General features: G+C 42.6%; 1 protein-coding gene across 4 annotated transcripts in view; it reads right to left on the bottom strand.

Annotated features, from left to right (window-relative positions):
- KIAA1549L (KIAA1549 like) overlaps window positions 1-17,398 on the bottom strand; it is a 282,999-nt gene that overhangs the window by 45,462 nt on the left and 220,139 nt on the right. For all 4 annotated transcript variants that reach the window (XM_077460909.1, XM_077460906.1, XM_077460908.1 and 1 more), the window contains one exon: window positions 16,830-16,962. In XM_077460909.1, the coding sequence (XP_077317035.1) occupies window positions 16,830-16,962 (133 nt within the window). The remainder of the gene's footprint in view (window positions 1-16,829; window positions 16,963-17,398) is intronic.

Raw genomic sequence — 17,398 nt, 5'->3', positions numbered from 1 at the left:
AACAAGCAACGATGTTTAACAAAGCTTCAAAAACAAAGCTTGATAATATCCTGTGGTATTGTCATTATTTATTTACCTATAATACTGTTATCATCTCATAGTGCCTATCCATAATCTGACTATAACAAGTTGGATGTTGCTTAGAGGCAAAGGATTACTGTGACATCACAGGACATACAGTAATGTTATTCATAGTCAAAACTGATTAATGTTAAACATGGTACAGCATAATGACGGTTCTCTGCTGGGCACAATTATTTATGAAAAAACTTCCCGTTCTTCAGGGGCGGACTGACAACTCATGGAGCCCCCGGACGTTAGGAGATTATGGACCCCCCAGGCAATCAGAGATTATGGGGCCACACAGTATACACATACATGTACACCCAGTATACACAAACATGTTTCTATTGGCTGAGAAGGTACTGGAGAGGTGGGGCAGCTATAATCTCTGGATTTTTAGACCAAAAGGTATGTCAGTAAGGGACATTTCAGAGACAGATGTAAAAAAAAACACAGATTTTTACATACTGTCCCTGGTTTTACTGAGGCTGGCAACCCTGATAGGGCCCCCTAGTGGCCCGGGGCCCTCGGGCAGTGCCCGAGTATCCAAATGGTCAGTCCGCCCCTGCCGTTCCTTTAGGTCTACCAATGACTAGAACTTGTATTGAGTAATCCTAAAAAGCAGATGAATTCCCCTGGGCTTTGGCAGGGAACAGGACACACAAGAACATTAACATATGACGACATCAACTATTACAGATGCCACTAATGGGTTAAACTCTCAGCCTTCTGCGGCTTTTCTCCACCACACATTGATTTTTTTTTTTTGTCCACAGGGAAATTACCAAGTGACAGTTTTGACAGTCACTGCATTTCAATGAGGATTTACAGTAGTCTGTTAATTTTTCCTGTCTTGTCATTTCAGCATGACAGCTACAGCAAGTTCATATACATATGCCAATAAAAAATACACCAAACCATACATTTTTTGCTGAATCCTATTTTACACTACCCTACCTATTGCTCCCTGGAGTCAGATTCTGCACACAGAATCTTAATTTTTTATTTTTTTTAATGTCATGTTATAATGTGGTGTGTTTTCATGATAGTAAACCTATAGACAAGAATATTCTGCATGTAGGACGATATTGCTTTCCCTTTGACAATACTAGATGGGATGTCATTCTGATCCAAAGGATTCCATATATTCTGAGTGACTGACCCAGTATGTAAATCAGGTGTTCCAACCATACTTTGATTTCTGTTTTTGCATGCTTGTTCCAGATCTGTGATGCAGAAGAAAGTGAGCAGTGGCATCTTCTATATTTCTCAAATTCTCTTACAACAGGTTACCCTTAAAGGCTAATGCCCCGTACACACGGTCGGATTTTCCGATGGAAAATGTTCGATGGGAGCTTTTTGTTGGAAATTCCGACAGTGTGTAGGTGTGTAGGCTCCATCGGACATTTTCCATCGGAACTTCCATCTGGTTCTCAAATTTTCCGACAACAAAATCCGTTGTCGGAAATTCCGATCGTGTGTACACAATTCCGACGCACAAAGTTCCAAGCATTGCTCAGAATCAAGCAGAAGTGCCGCACTGGCTATTGAAATTCATTTTTCTCAGTTTGGCGTATACGTCACTGCGTTCTTGACGGTCGCAATTTCTGACCCATTTTGTGTGACCGTGTGTATGCAAGACAAGTTTGAGCCAACATCCGTCAGAAAAAATCCATGGATTTTGTTGTCGGAATGCACGATCAATGTCTGATCGTGTGTACGGGGCATAATTCTATGTTTGATGTCCCTTTTAATTTTTTGTTTGGGCCAAGCTTGCCTAAATGAACTAAATGTAAAGCTAAGAGCTCTGCTCAAGCTAGAGGAGAATGTCTTCCCTTTGATTGTAGGAGACCGGATGCCAGCATTACACTGTATTCATCCATGAAATCACATGCACTGGAGTGGGATGAACACCACTCTCCCAGCTAGCCCATGTGAGATGAAAGTAAAGAAACAGTCCTAGCCTACGCTTCTCTGCAAACCACCCCCGCTGACGCATTTCCCCCATACCCATGGGGCTTAGTCATGCCTATGATTAAGCCATGGTGGGTGGGGTGAAATGTGTCAGAGGGCATGCTGAGAAGCATTTCCTTACCTTCACCTGGTCCAAACAAACTGTTTAAAGGGACATTAACCACTTGCAGACCGGACCATTTTGCTGGTCAAAGACCAGACCACTTTTTGCGATTCGGCACTGCATCGCTTTAACTGACAATTGCGCGGTCGTGCGACGTGGCTCCCAAACAAAATTGACGTCCTTTTTTTCCCACAAATAGAGCTTTCTTTTGGTGGTATTTGATCACCTCTGCGGGTTTTATTTTTTGCGCTATAAACAAAAATAGAGCGCCAATTTTTAAAAAAACGCATTATTTTTTACTTTTTGTTATAATAAGTATCCCCCAAAAATATATAAAAAAAAAAAATTTTCCCTCAGTTTAGGCCGATACGTATTCTTCTACATATTTTTGGTAAAAAAAATCGCAATATGCGATTATTGATTGGTTTGCGCAAAAGTTATAGCGTTTACAAAATAGGGATAGTTTTATAGCATTTTTATTAATAATTTTTTATTATTTTTTTTTTTACTAGTAATGGCGGCGATCAGCGATTTTTATTGTGACTGTGACATTGCGGGGGACCCATCGGACATTTTTGACACATTTTTGGGACCATTGTCATTTATACAGTAATCACTGCTATATAAATGCAGTGATTCCTGTGTAAATGACACTGGCAGTGAAGGGGTTAACCAGTGGGTGGCAGTGTAGGGGTTAAGTGTTCCTAGGGGTGTGTTACTAACTGTGGGGGGGTTGGGCTTTCATTTAGTGAACACTGATCTCTGCTCCAATCACATGGAGCAGAGATCAGCGTCACTAGTTGCTAGGCAGAATGGAGAAATGCTGTTTACTCTGCATTTCCTCCATTCGGCCGCTCCGTGAGACGATCGCGGGGATGCCCGCGGCGATCGAGTCCGCGGGTCCCACGACCGGACTCACGGGGGTCCCGACCAGCGCTCCCGACCAGCGCTCCCGATGGCAGGGCGGCATTGAATATTGGACGTACCTGTACCGTGCCATTCTGTCGACGTACATCGTCGTGCGCTGGTCGGGAAGTGGTTAAAGTGGTTGTAAACCCTTACAAACCACTTTGACCTACAGGTAAGCCTAGATTAAGGCTTACCTGTAGGTCCAAGAAATATCTCCTAAACCTACACGGTTTAGAAGATATTTACTAAAAGACAGGCACAGCTGTCTACGGCGCATGCTGCTGCTAACGGCAATATGCCGTTAGTGTCGGCTCCCATGCGCATGCGCAGGAGTGACGTCATCGCTGCTCCGGCGCTATGAGTGGTCGGAGCAGCGATACCCTGAAGGAAGATGGACGCTCCGGACTACAGGGTTAGCGGTGACTTCGCTGGCTCCTGTGTCAGGTAAGTTACACATAATGGGCTACTATGCGATGCATAGTAGCCCATTATGCTTTACCTTTGCAGGGAGACAAAGAGGAAGTAAACCCGTCAGGGTTTACTTCCACTTTAAATGTGGAGTTGGGCTTTCATATGTATTTTAACAAAATTCTCTTAAGTAACAACAGTTTGCTCTAGGGTCTGGAGCCAGTCTCAAAACTTTGATGTACAATTATACTTGCCATTTAGGTGTTTCCTAATAGCCAATCCTCCCTTCCCTTACAATGCCCCTTCACCTCTCCTCCATTACAGGATGGGTAATCTCAGGTGTCAGATGGTCAGAGTTTACCTTGGTAGATGACATCATTGCTACTCTGGCAGGAGAGTGTTTAGACCTGATGACTAGCTGTTTATGCCCAAGTGCTACCACATGCTCCCCCATACCAGGAAGCCCCAGTCCTGTTAGAGAGACATGCTCTGTCACAGCAAAGAGGAGGTACAGGAATGCAGTAACGGTGAGTATACCATGCTGTGAGGGTGGCCTACTATGAGACACTATCCCTTTGCCCTGAATCAGCAGATGACAGTGGGGTTGATTTACTAAAGGCAAATACCAAAGTGCAGTTGCTCCAGAGGGTACCACTTTAATACTGGGCACTTTTACCCCCCTCCTTCCCAGACCAATTTTCAGCTTTCAGCGCTGTCACATTTAGAATTTCGCAGTCATGTAACACTGTACCCAAATTACATTTTTATAATTTTTTTTCACACAAATAGAGCTTTTTTTGGTGGTTTTTATTTTTTTGCGCTATAAATAAAAAAGACTGAAAATGTAAAAAAAAAAATTTTTCTTAGTTTCTTCGTTTCTGTTATAAAATTTTGCTCTTCATACATTTTGACCAAACATGGTGCTGCTACATTTCTTTGGTAAAAATAACCCAAATCAGTGTTTATTTGGTGTTGGCAGTAATGGGGGAAAGACAGATGTTTTATGGGGACACTGAAATGTGTATAGGGACAGCGCCCATATCTCGATCTCTGATCAGCTGGATTCTGTGATCATAACGATCACAGGATTGAGCCGCGGCGCGCCTCGTGCCTGAACGGCAAGCACTCATTCCGAGGGACTTCCTGAACGTCCACTCAGAATCGAGGAAATGACAACCCAGCCATTTATGTGCAGTGGCCGGATAGGAGGTGGTTAATAAATTAGGAGAAGCTCTGCTAACTTCCATTTTTTTTGTATTTTCCTTAAATGTGATTGGGTATTCTTTGCAAAGTGAAGCATTGCCTCATTTACTAAACTCTGGAACTGGAAAATATTTTTAAAGTGGAAGTAATGGCAAAACCTAACTAACTCTGTCTAGCTGTCAGCGGTGGCTTCAATATGTAGGAGAGGCAGCCGACAATGGAAGCACCATAGCAAGTCTATGGGTAAAGCCACTTATGATGAATTCACTTGCTAACCTCTCCTTCGAGAAAATTCTGGATGCCTGACTCTTTTGCTCACGCTCTTGCTTTAGTATTATGAGTCACTTAGATAAGCACATCTAATTTTTTCTGATCTGCAAACTTTGCATCAGTTACTTAGAAAGCATTTAACATAAGGTCAACATGACAGCCAGAAATCTGGCTATTTCAAAAGAAGATTGGCAATGGAAGACCCCAAATTTCTCACATTGTAGTGTAGTATTGGACAGTGGCTCCTTTAACTTATAGCTACTTGGCTCATGCCTGGGGCAATCCACCACAGCTTGTCTCTCTTCCACTGTAATAGGACAGTGCTGCAGGTAGAGGTGGATCTGGATTGGCTGCTTTGGCATCTGTGTCTAAAGACTCACCCACTCAGCTCAAAGGGAGAGCAGCACAAATGGCTAGAGCAGTAAAGAAACGTGTAACAGATTAATTAGAGCTGTAACACAAGAGAGAGCCAAGAGAGCCAAGAGAAAATTAGTACCCCAAGGGTTGCTGCTGTGCTAGCTTGGCCAGAGATTGCTGTGAATTAGGGCTGCTATACTGTGCTGAGCTGTGAGTCAAGAGAGACTGTGCTGCCAGAGACAGTGGAGGAAAGAACCCCAGAGGGCCTGCCAGGACTGTGGTCTGCGAACTCCGGAGATCGAGAAACCCAAGGATCTAGCTAATGCAGGCTTAAGAGGGCAACCTCATGTGTTGCATGACCTCTCATCTGACCTCCAGGGAGAAAAACAGTATATAAGTACACTCTCAAGAAAGAGAGAGTGTCCTAATGAGAGTTCATGGGCCCCACTCCTGGCAGACCGTGGGGTAGACTCATTGGTATAGTTAGAGCCTCAGAATTACAGATGCCAGTTTGCCTTGTTAATGCGGCATTGTCCGAACCAAACTTCCTCTGCGGGGCTTTCCTTCCATATTTCTAAAATAAAGCCCACTTTACATTACTGGCATGTTGGTGAGTCTAGGTTCAGTTCAGGGCAAGTCACCACTGGGAGCAATAGAAGAACCAAACATCTCAGCAGCTCCCTAGGGAGTAGGTGCTAATTTATGATTTAAAGGCATAGAACAGTGATTCTCAACTAGGGTTCCTCCAGAAGTTGCTAGGGGTTCCTTCAGCATTGGGCCATTTCTGCCTCTCGGATAAGTTCCCACCGACACCATTGATCTTTTTAGCTATCTGTAAGGAGGTAATTCTTCCCAATGGCCACAAGTGTAAGGACCATTCTTCCCACTGACCATCACACTAATGTATCATGAGTTGTAGATTTCTCATTTTTAGCAGCGGTTCCCCGAGACTGGAGAACTATTTCAAGGGTTCCTCTGTGTTGAAAAGATTGAGAAAGGCTGGCATAGAAAGTCCTACGAGATCTGGGAGACTGGACTAACCTGAAATGAGCTGTGCAAGGAAACATGGCATAATGAAAACCACTTCCTGTTACACTGCCTCAATTATCCTGCAGTATTGGACACTCACTTGTAGAAACGCTTTATTATACCAAAAGGAGAGGAAATGTGATGAAAAAGGTTGAACACCATCAGACCTATTCAACAAGCCAAAGTTCATTGGAGACCCAATTGGCACACAATCAGAGCACATCTTTCAGCATTTGTCTCCTACAAAAATACATTTATTTCTATGGGTCATGGCTCTATGTCTTATGGAATAAGCCTGAACACACCTTCCTTCAGAGGTTGAGAACAACATAATATATAATAGGGGGGACTATAAAGAGCCCAATTGCTTACCTCATCTAATGCTCAGGAGAGGGAAGGGTCTTTCAGAGATACCTTATGGGGCAATAAATATTTTGGACAGCAAGAATCGCTTGTAGAGTAGGACAGGCAGAGATTAGTGGAGAAAGACAACTGCTTGTTGTTAATAACACATACTGTATCATGGTTTAGATTTAGGTAGCTGAAATGTGAATAAAAACGAATTAAGGTTGCTTGGCTGGTATACTTTAATCCAACAACAATACATGTTGTTTACTCCCTTCATCTGTAAGGTGTCCTATCTCTGCAATTCCCAGGACTCCAATAGTAATAAGCATCAGCCTGACCTACTTCCTCTGGAAAGAGAATTAACAATGGATAAAACTTTCATAAGATCCATGATGAACACCCAAATCTGTAATAAATCATTTAAATCTCTAAACAAGTGATCATTAAGCAGCTTTATCAGAGCTTCTTTTTTAAGCAGATGTGAAAAGTATGTTTGCAGGAACAATTGGGCTTATTTGGCGCAGTATTGCAAAGTGCACAGACTAATGCCACGTACACACGAGTGGACTCCCCGACGGACTGAAGGACTTTTCGATGGAGTTCCGCCGAAACGGACATGCCTACACACGATCACACCAAAGTCCAATCGTTTAGAACGCAATGACGTACGACGGGACTAGAAAAAGGAAGTTCAATAGCCAGTAGCCAATAGCTGCCCTTGCGTCGTTTTTGGTCCATCGGAACAGCATATAAAACTAGCAGTTTTCTCAATAGGAACTGGTTCCAGCGGAAAGATTTGAAACATGTTCTATTTCTAGGTCTGTCAGAATTTTATAAAGAAAAAGTCAGATGAAGCCCACACACGATCGGAATGTCCGTTATAATGATTCTGTCTGAACTTTTGTGCCGGAAAGTTCGGTGGTGTGTACAGGGCATAAAACTAGCCTTTAGTGCAAAGACTTCTCCATCCAAGTTAACAAATTTGGACAAATCTCCCAATGTTTGCCATTGTATTCTGATAGGCAGTACCCAAACTATGTCAAATTATCCAAATAGTGACGGCAGCTGATTGGCTACAGTCAATGTTCAGCTGACCCACAAAAAAAGGCACCCACAAAACAGATTCCAACTGATTCAGCGGGAGTCCACCAAAATTCAAAGGTACCAGTCAGGATTCATCTCGTAACACATATAACTTCAGGAAATGGATATATAATTCGCTGCTATAGGAACGTTGGCTGTTACATAGCTAGTCTGCTTGAAAAAATACACATTCAGTTTTACCCACAAGAGGGAAAACACACACACACAAATAGAAAACCTCCATATACACATTCCTATACCCACAGTTGATCCAGAGGAAGGCAAAAAAAATACCAATAAAGCATGATAAAATTTGCTTCAGTGGGGGGGAATCCTTCCTGATCCCAACTTTACCTATAAATGTTAGTAATCAGTTTAATTTTGTGCATTTAGGAGGGAATCCAGGCCTTTTTTTTAAAACAATCTGCTGAGCTAGTCAGAACTAGATCTTTGGAGAGTCTATGACACCTTATCACAGCTCCTACTGTGAAGAAGCCCTTCCATATTTGGAGGTTAAATCTCTTTCCTTCCAGACGTAAGGAGTGCCCCCTTATCTTCTCTATTGATCTTATAGGGAATAACTCTACACCAAGTTTACTATATGGACCACTTATATATTTATACATGTTGATCATATCCCCCCTAATAGCCTCTTGTCAAAAGAGAATAAATTCAGTTCAGCTAATCGTTCCTCATAGCTGAGTTCCTCCATGACTCTTATTACTTGGGTTGCTCATCTCTGCATTTTCTCCAGTTCCCCCATATCCTTTTTTTAAACTAGTGCCCAAAACTGAACTGCATTATCCAGATGAGGTCTTACTAATAGGGCGAATGATATCTCTCTCTCTGGAGTCCATACCTCTTTTAATACAAGAAAGGACTTTGCCTGCTTTGGAAATCGCAGCTTGGCATTCCATGCTATTATTAAGCCTAGGTGTCGGACACTAAGAGATTGATTTACTAAAACTGGAGAGTGCAAAATCTGTTGCTGTTCTGCACAGAAACCAATCAGCTTCCAGTTTATTTTATTGTCAAAACTTAATTGAACAAGCTGAAGTTAGAAGCTGATTGGCTACCATGCACAGCTGCACCAGAGTTTGCACTCTCCAGTTTTAGTAAATCAGCCCCAAAATGTCGGATACTTCCAAAGTGTCAAATAGTTGTGTCCCCTGCTGCTTGCTGTGGTTTCATCTTCTGACCCCTACAATACTGCTGTGTCCTGTATTAGTATTATTACTATAGCAAAGTCCCAGGGTCCCTGAAGCCTAATGGTGACCTCCAGAGTTAAGGACAGCTGACATCTTTCAGTGTAGAGTGGGTTAAAAAGCATGGTGGGTGTAAAGCAAGATGAAAAGGTGGGCGCCAAACACTTTTTGAATGCAAAGAGATTTATTATCTCTTAAACAGAACTGTGGGAGAGAGAGTTAGGGCCTGGACACCCTTAAGTAAATGCAATGTTAATTGTCAGACTCCGAGACTTCTATAGGTAGTAAGTTATACAGGTGAAGGCATCCAGCCAGACACCACTTCTGTATAGGTAGGACCGCTGTCTCCTATGGCAACAATCTTGTAGCTTCTACTAACAGTAAAGGTATTCAACTATCTGCAACACAAACAGTTCTCTTTACCCCATGCTCACTCACTGTGAGTCTTCACTCAACAAGCTCCCAGTCTCTCTCACTAGACTTCAGATCCACAAGCCACTGGTTCCCATGAGCTCTTTCATTGTAGCACTCTATATCTTCTTCAAGCGTCACCCCTGCTTCACTGCTGGGTCCCTGGCTTGGCACTCACAGATACTCCTCAAGCTTCACCCCCGCTGACACGTTAGGTCCTTGGCTTGGCACCCACTGATGCTCCGCAAGCGTCACTTCTGCTGTCCCGCTGGGTCCCTGACTTGGCACTTGCTGATGCTTTCCCACTTCTTCACCGTCCCCGGCTGGCGAGAAGTCTGCTCTGGTACTGGCCTCAACTTACTCACAATGGTCTCCGGTAGCAAGGTGGATGGTCCCATTGTGATGACAGCTTCCCCTCCACTTCCGACCACGACTGGTTGCCCAGCCAGCGGAACCGTTACTTATGATTGGACTACAAGCCTGCAGTCCCAACCCTACCTCTGGATAGGCTCTCAGATAGCCTAGCAGTCAGATGTCCCCGGGATAGGCCTTAGGTTTCTGGCAGCCTGGGGCAATACTCCACACACCCACCCAGACAGCTGTCCAGGTACCATAGAATCCCGATCACCTGACTCCACCTCCAGCAGAACAAGGTAACCAAGAAAATCCCTGCCCATTGGCTGAGACACCCATTCATTCCTAATCTGTCCTTGCAATGCCCTTGTGTTATCTAATGCCACCAGACACCCAGCCATCTAGTGACAGAAGAGAGAAGTGCAGCAATTCCAGAATTATGGTGAAATCAATTGACCTCCTAACGATTGGCCAAGACAACTATCACTTGGCAAATAAATTTAATAGCAACCCTGCCTAAACATCAGGGTGCTACATTATTATACAGGATTTATATATCGCCAACAGTTTGACCGCGCTTATAGTGACATAGGGTTAAAGTAGAAGTTCACCCAAAAACTTTCTAACGCTAAGTCTACTCTCAGTCACATTCTAAAACGAATCCATCTAACCCTGTAAAGAAAAAAATCACTATACATACCTTTTCTGAAGCTGATAACAGACAGTGTTCATGAAATGCCTGGGAAGTGACGTTCACCCATAGACTTTCTATGGAGATTCCGTTGTTGCCTCTCCTGCAAATGCCTATACACAGAAGCCAATGCTGACAGCTCAGCCTGGGACCGTACCAGAGCGGCTGCAGAACAGGCAAGTATATCGATTTCTTCTTTATAGGGTTATATAGATTGTTGTTTCTGAACCCTGTCCTCAAGTACCCCCAACAGGCCATGTTTGCAGGTTTTCCTTCTTCAACAGGTGTTTTAAATCAGAGTCAATGTGTTTTTGTAGATGCTGACGATTTAATGCTTTATATTTATTTTTTAGTATGGCGACTGTAATAGGACAAGCTGGAACACATATAGATGGTTGGGAATACCCAAAACGCCCATGTGGACAGAACTAGATGGGAATTATAGCAAAGAGCTCTTGTTTCTGGGGTATCCAAAATATTTAGGAAGCTAGGGGCTGACTAAGGGCACTAGAGTCCATTTCTGAGAGAAACATCACCTTTTGCCAACTTGCTTGCCACAAGAGTTCAAGTACTGCATTCTAAGTTCCCATGGCCCAACCTTAAAGCCCAACTTAAAGTGTTACTAAATCCAGTAATATGAAAATAGTTCATCTGCCCCCCCACAGTGCCCACAGATTATAAATCTTCTTTTTACATTAAAATATTGCCACTATATTTTTTCTCTCGTTGGATGCGGAGAAGGCGTTCGACAGAGTGGCATGGGACTACATGGCAGAAGTCCTACGAAAAATAGGTCTCCCTGACCGATTGCTCTCTTTTATTATGGCATTATATGCCTCCCCTACAGCCCAGGTCAGGATTAATGGCCAACTGTCAGGCGCTTTCTCCGTATCCAATGGGACCCGTCAGGGATGCCCACTTTCACCCCTTTTATTCATCCTTATCTTGGAACCCCTCCTCCGCAGATTACATTCCAATCCTGATATTAGGGGGATACAGATCGGATCCAAGATTCAGAAAATTGCTGCCTTCGCTGACGATATATTGCTTTTTCTTTACGGACCCTCTTATCTCCATTCCCAATCTCCTTACAGATCTAGATGCCTTTAAAACACTATCCAACCTACAAATCAATTTCTCCAAATCGGAAGCCTTGAATATCTCCCTGAATAATGATACTATAGCGTTGTGCCAAAAAAACTTTCCCTTTCACTGGAACACATCAGCAATCACCTATTTAGGTATCAAATTACCGTCTAAATTGGGAAACTTATATTCCCTTAACTTCCTCCCCATTCTCCAGACCATCCAAAACGACCTCAAAGCCTGGTCTACCAGACTATTCTCCTGGTTCGGTAGGGCCTCCATTATTAAAATGAATGTCCTACCCCGTTTGTTATACCTCTTTCAAACAATCCCAATCAGGCTCCCCCGGCCTTCTTTAAATCTCTCCAGACTATCTGTACCAACTTTATTTGGAATGGAAAACGTGCCAGAATAAGCTTTGCCAGGCTAACTCTTCCGAAATCCAAAGGAGGTATTAACTTACCCGACTTCAAAAAATATTACTGGGCAAGTCTCTTAACTAGAATTGTAGACTGGAATGTGCATTTGCATACTAAAGCTTGGGTACTAACGGAAAACGCTTTTTCTTTCTTTTCGATTAAATCCCTACCATGGCTGCTCCCTGAACATGTTCCTCAACAATGCACACAACACCCCCTCATTGCAAGTACTTTGCAAGCCTACCGCTCGGCATGTCATACCCATCACATTTCCTCCCATCATGACCCCAATAAACCATAACCCGGAATTCCCAGCAGGACAATCAGACACATTTCTATTTGGAGTATGGCAATCTCCCGACATTTCCGATCTATAACCGACCTTCCCTCTCAACCCTCGGGTCGCCCCTTCCCGCTGTGGGCGTATTTCCAAATCAGACACTTCTTGACGGATAGGCTATCTAAATATGATTTTGCTAGGCAGCTCACTCCATTTGAATCTTTGTGCAACCAAACTGAACCACAACGTCACATCATTTCCAGTATATACGCACTGTTTTTCTCGACTCATAACCCAAAAGACAATTTAGCCGTTCACAGCTGGGAAACTGACTTATCTCTGACCTTATCAGATTCGGAGTGGATGAACATTTTTACACATATCCATAAAGGCTCCTCTAATGTTTCTGTTCAGGAAAACAATTTCAAAATCTTCTCCAAGTGGTATCTCACGCCTGTTAAACTCCACAAACGTTACCCCACCACTTCCCCTTCCTGCTGGAGATGTTCAGACAGTGTAGGTTCATTCTTACATATTTGGTGGGCCTGCTCTCGAATTCAACCGTTCTGGAAAGAAGTACATCGCCTAATATGCCGAATTACCACGCTCACCATTGACTTCTCCCCAGCCGCGATGCTCCTGCACCACTCCACCCTTCCACTGAAAACATATCACCGCTCGCTAGCGCAACATTTGTTGAACGCCGCGAAATTGTGTATTCCCTCCCTATGGAAATCTTCTACACCCCCCTCGATCTCAGATTGGATTATAAGAGTCTCCAACGTAGCGGAAATGGAAAATTTAATCTCGCAAGCCAAGGACTCCCCATCCAAATATTGGGCTACTTGGGCTTGCTGGCTCCATTTCCGCTCTTCGGATGAATGCTGTCAACTGGTAACCGGAGTCCCCCCCGCTTCCAGACCTTGATACCTTCCCTTCTCACTTGATTAGGCCCTCAACTACTATTCAGTTCTATTTAGTCTCTATCCACATCCTACCTGATCCCCTTCGATGTTAAACCATTCCTTTCCATATCAACATGGACCCCTACTGTCTAACGTGTGTTTCATTATAGTTAAACATATCCCTTTAATACGATCTCCTGATAAGCCCTCCAGTAAGATAGACCTCGAGAAAATACTCCCTAGGCTTTTGAATGGTTTGATTGCAAAATTGTACAACCATTTTTTGAGTCTCCTTGACCTTGGCTACCCTACTCAAGTCTTGCAACATAAGCCGTAAACCGGGTCAACATGTCTGCTTTAGCCTGAGATATATTTTAATCTTATTAGTACAGATGTTATGCTTTCATGTTTACCTGTCATTTGTAACCTCAAATGCCGTTGTTTTTCAAGTGTATTTTGTTTTAAGGTTATTCTGTATCGACTTCCTTTCTTTTGTATTTCGAAAACTTCAATAAAAGAATTTTTTTGGGAAAAAAAAAAAAGAAAAGCTAAAAAAAAAAAAATATTGCCACTATATGCCTTTTTGGATGATCTGTATACCATGATTACATGATAAACTGCACAGTTTCTCCAGTGCTGAGAGTTCAGGTAGGAGGAGGTTTCCACTTCAGCCTGTATACACGCCCACATGCGTGATGTCAATATCATGTGACCTGGCTAGCTCTGAGAACAAGTAAATATTCTCTCCAGCATAAAAGACACAACTGAGCATGTGCAGGTTGGCTACCCTGCCTGTGTTAGTTGGCTTTCCCTAGATAGACAGTGCAGGAAGGGGAGGATCTGTGCATACAGGAATAAACAGCCTTTTTACACAATGCAGAGGATTAACGCTTTAAGTTCCACAGTGAGTATAACAAGCATGCTATGCTGCATATACAGACAGATTTTACTGTTGTGGGTTTAGTAACATGTTAACTTTCAATTTAAAGTGCAACTAAAGGCAATGCAATGTATTTATTTTTATTATTTTTTGTATTTTTTTTTTTTTAGTTTTGGATAGAGTGGAGGAGGATTACAACACCTGTCAGTCTTTATTTGCTGTCTGTGCCCCAGTTAGAGAGATTCACCCTCTTTATTTGTCCTGTTTACCGTTATCATTGAAAGTGAAAATAAAAGAAAATCCCAGATTTTGGATTGTCCCCAGAACAGTAATAGAGGAGAAATCTTCCAATTGGGACAATAGTTCTGGTGACCCTGGAGATAACCAGGAATTTCCTCACTTTGGATGGATGGATTTCTTCTCATCTCCTGTTTTGGCTTTCGGACAGGAAGTGAAGATAAATCTCTCCAATGGGGCACAGAGAGCAACGAAAAAATCTGACAGGGGGTTCGACCCTCCCTTAATCTGACTATAAATTATACAATTTACTTATTTGATTTCTTTTAGATTTACCCTCAACTATATAGTGCAAGGGCCTGCCGGATTGCATACAAATTGAAAGTGTTTAGGTTTGACCTCATATTATATGGTTTTGGTCAATCTAAACGGAAGTTGTACAAGAAAATTGTGTAATGGATGGTCAGCCTTAAGCCCCGTACACGCTATTAGGTTCTCTGCGGATTTGTCTTCTGATTTACCAAAACCATATAATATGTGTCAAAACTTAAGAGTTTCAATTTGTATGCAATCAGGCAGGCCCTTGCACTACATGGTTTTGGTAAATCTGAAGACAAAAAATCTGCAGAAAATCCAATAGTGTGTATGGCATCTTAAGCCTCGTACACACAATCAGATTTGAGGCAGTGAATTGTGTGATGAAAGACTGTTGGCCTAAAATCTGACCGTTAGTACGCTCCATCAGACAACTCTTGTCCAACTTTCCGCCAACAAATGTTGGATGGCAGGCTAGTAAATTTTCAGTGGACAGCGGTCTGTTGTCAGATTTTCCTATCGTCTGTAAACAAGTCCATCACACAAAAGTTGAAATTACAACTCAGAATCAATGCTCACCAAACACGACATTAGTAGAAGGCACCCAAAGGGTGGTGCTCAACAGCTGAAACCCATTGTAGTACGTCACTACGTTTGTGTTTATTGGCCGACAAATGTGTACCGTTTGTATGCAAGACAAGTTTCTGGCACACGCTCTTCAGACAAAAGTCTAGCGCTTTTTTGGCCAACAATCTGATCGTGTGTATGAAGCTTTACTCTACCCATATTGAAAAAAGTTTTGCCTTGTAAAACTCAATTTTGCACTTTAATAACCAGTTCTGGTAAACACTTCAGCAAAAGACAGTTTCCTCTTGCTCAATCCACCAGAAACCACCGTCAGGAGTGATTCTGTAAAGCCGACATTAAAGAAAGACTTAACTGGAGACTCTATTTATAAAAATAAAAAAAAGTGCTGTATGATTGTTATAAGCATTCGAACAGCTGCCGAGAATATTCCTCATAATTTGTCTGTTTATTTCTCATGATCGTCAGTTCCATCTAGTGGCCATAATGCAATATTTTCCTGAAATACCTCAATTAGGAAAATACGGCATTATGGCCACTTGATGGAGCTAACAATCATAGGAAATAACCGTATTAAAGAAAATACAAGGATTATTTGTGACAGCTGTGTAAATGGTTGTGACATTCACACAGCAATTCTTTTTACAAAAGACTCTACAACACATGGTCCTGTCTGTCCCGTCAAGGAAAAAGCTCTGTCCCGTTATTTAAAAAAAAAGTTCTATCTTCGTATTAAAAACAGAAATCGATTTTCCTAAATACGTCAGTATTTTGAGGCTTCTTTCCACCATCCTCCGCAGTCTGATTAATGAAAATGTCAGCTTTGTACTAAGGCCAGACTTATCTACAGTGAAAAAAGATGGAAACTGAAAAAGCACTGATGAATCATTGCGATAGCAGATCTTTTTATATATCGCCAGGACGAGACAATAAACTTACATAAACTATGATTATAATGGGAGAGTATGCCTCACGATGATTCATGCATTGAGTCCAATTACTGCCCTGTTGCCAAGAGGACAGAAACCCCTGAAGAAACCCTGCATGGCTTAACGAGGAAATTATAGAAGCAGCTGGTCATTGTACTTATCCTAACATGCCGAAATTGACGTTGCACAGGCTCAGGAGCACTAAAACTACCACCAGCAGTGGGCATTATGCAGGTAGCCTTGCATATATACAGCTGTGGCAATTGATGGATCTCCATCAAACATGGACCATGGATTTTTCCACTATGAGCATGGGCGTCCACAGGTAGGGGCAAGGGGGGGCAAGTGCCCCCCCCCCGGAATCAGGGATCGGATCTTAAATTCAGCACAGTTGCGTCGCTATCGGGTACAGGCTCCGTTCCTTCCCTATTGGCCATAACCTAGGGCCAATTAAAGGAAATTAGGAGAGGAAAGGATAATGGGACAGGGGACAGGGGACATGAGACATTACTTATCCTAGGGACTGTACCACGTCTGTAGTTTCTTACCATGATAATGTGATAATGACATTGTCAAAAAGGGGTCGTACATGGGTGACCCTAAAATTATGCCCCCCCCCCCCCCTGAAAAAAGTTCTGCGGACGCCCATGACTATGAGTACAGTTTTGTGAGAAGTAAGATTCATTCAAGTAAAACTTTTCACTAAACAAAAATTTATGCGCTCCAGTATTGATATATTATATGTACTAAAACATTAAATTCTTATGAACAACATAAAAACTCACATCATAGCCACTGTTCCGAATTCCACGCCGTGGTCGTTCCCGAGTTACAAGAAGATCCATTTCAGTCTCTCCTGGGCTTGGACTGTTCAGAGACTGGCGACTCCTATATGGATGATTCTTTAATGAAGGTTGCCTAAAAATAAGGAATAAAATGTTACAGCATAGCACAAGTAAAGTAAAAAAAAGTGTTAACTTTCTCCTGAGCCACGGAGCATCACCCAGTGTGCCTACAAAAATACAAATACAACTATAAACCGCAAACATTCTCTAATGTCTGTGGCAGTTCAAACTGGATCTGGTAGGTTCACTTTAAATCTTTAATGTACTGTAGACCTGCAGAAATGCAAATACTTACCTTTCCTTTTGCCCCCTTGTCCCTTTCTTCCAAAGCAAGGAGCAAAGGGAAGTCCTTGTATAAGCCTCGAGTCAGCAGAGTCATAGCTTAAGCAGGGTTATGAACTCACTGATTCATTGGTCAAGTGTTGTCACATGGAGTGAGTCACATGCTCTTGCATACCCGGAAGTACAGGGTATTTCCTTTAGCTTCTGATGTCGAATGGAATCAAAGG

This window comes from Lithobates pipiens, unplaced genomic scaffold (assembly GCF_037356315.1).
Source record: "Lithobates pipiens isolate NorthernLeopardFrog02 unplaced genomic scaffold, aLitPip1_a1.2 Scaffold_10, whole genome shotgun sequence".
In the NCBI taxonomy this organism is placed as follows: Eukaryota; Metazoa; Chordata; class Amphibia; order Anura; family Ranidae; genus Lithobates; species Lithobates pipiens.
The sequence above is the reverse complement of the archived record's forward strand: the minus strand, read 5'-3'. Positions and strand labels throughout refer to the sequence as shown.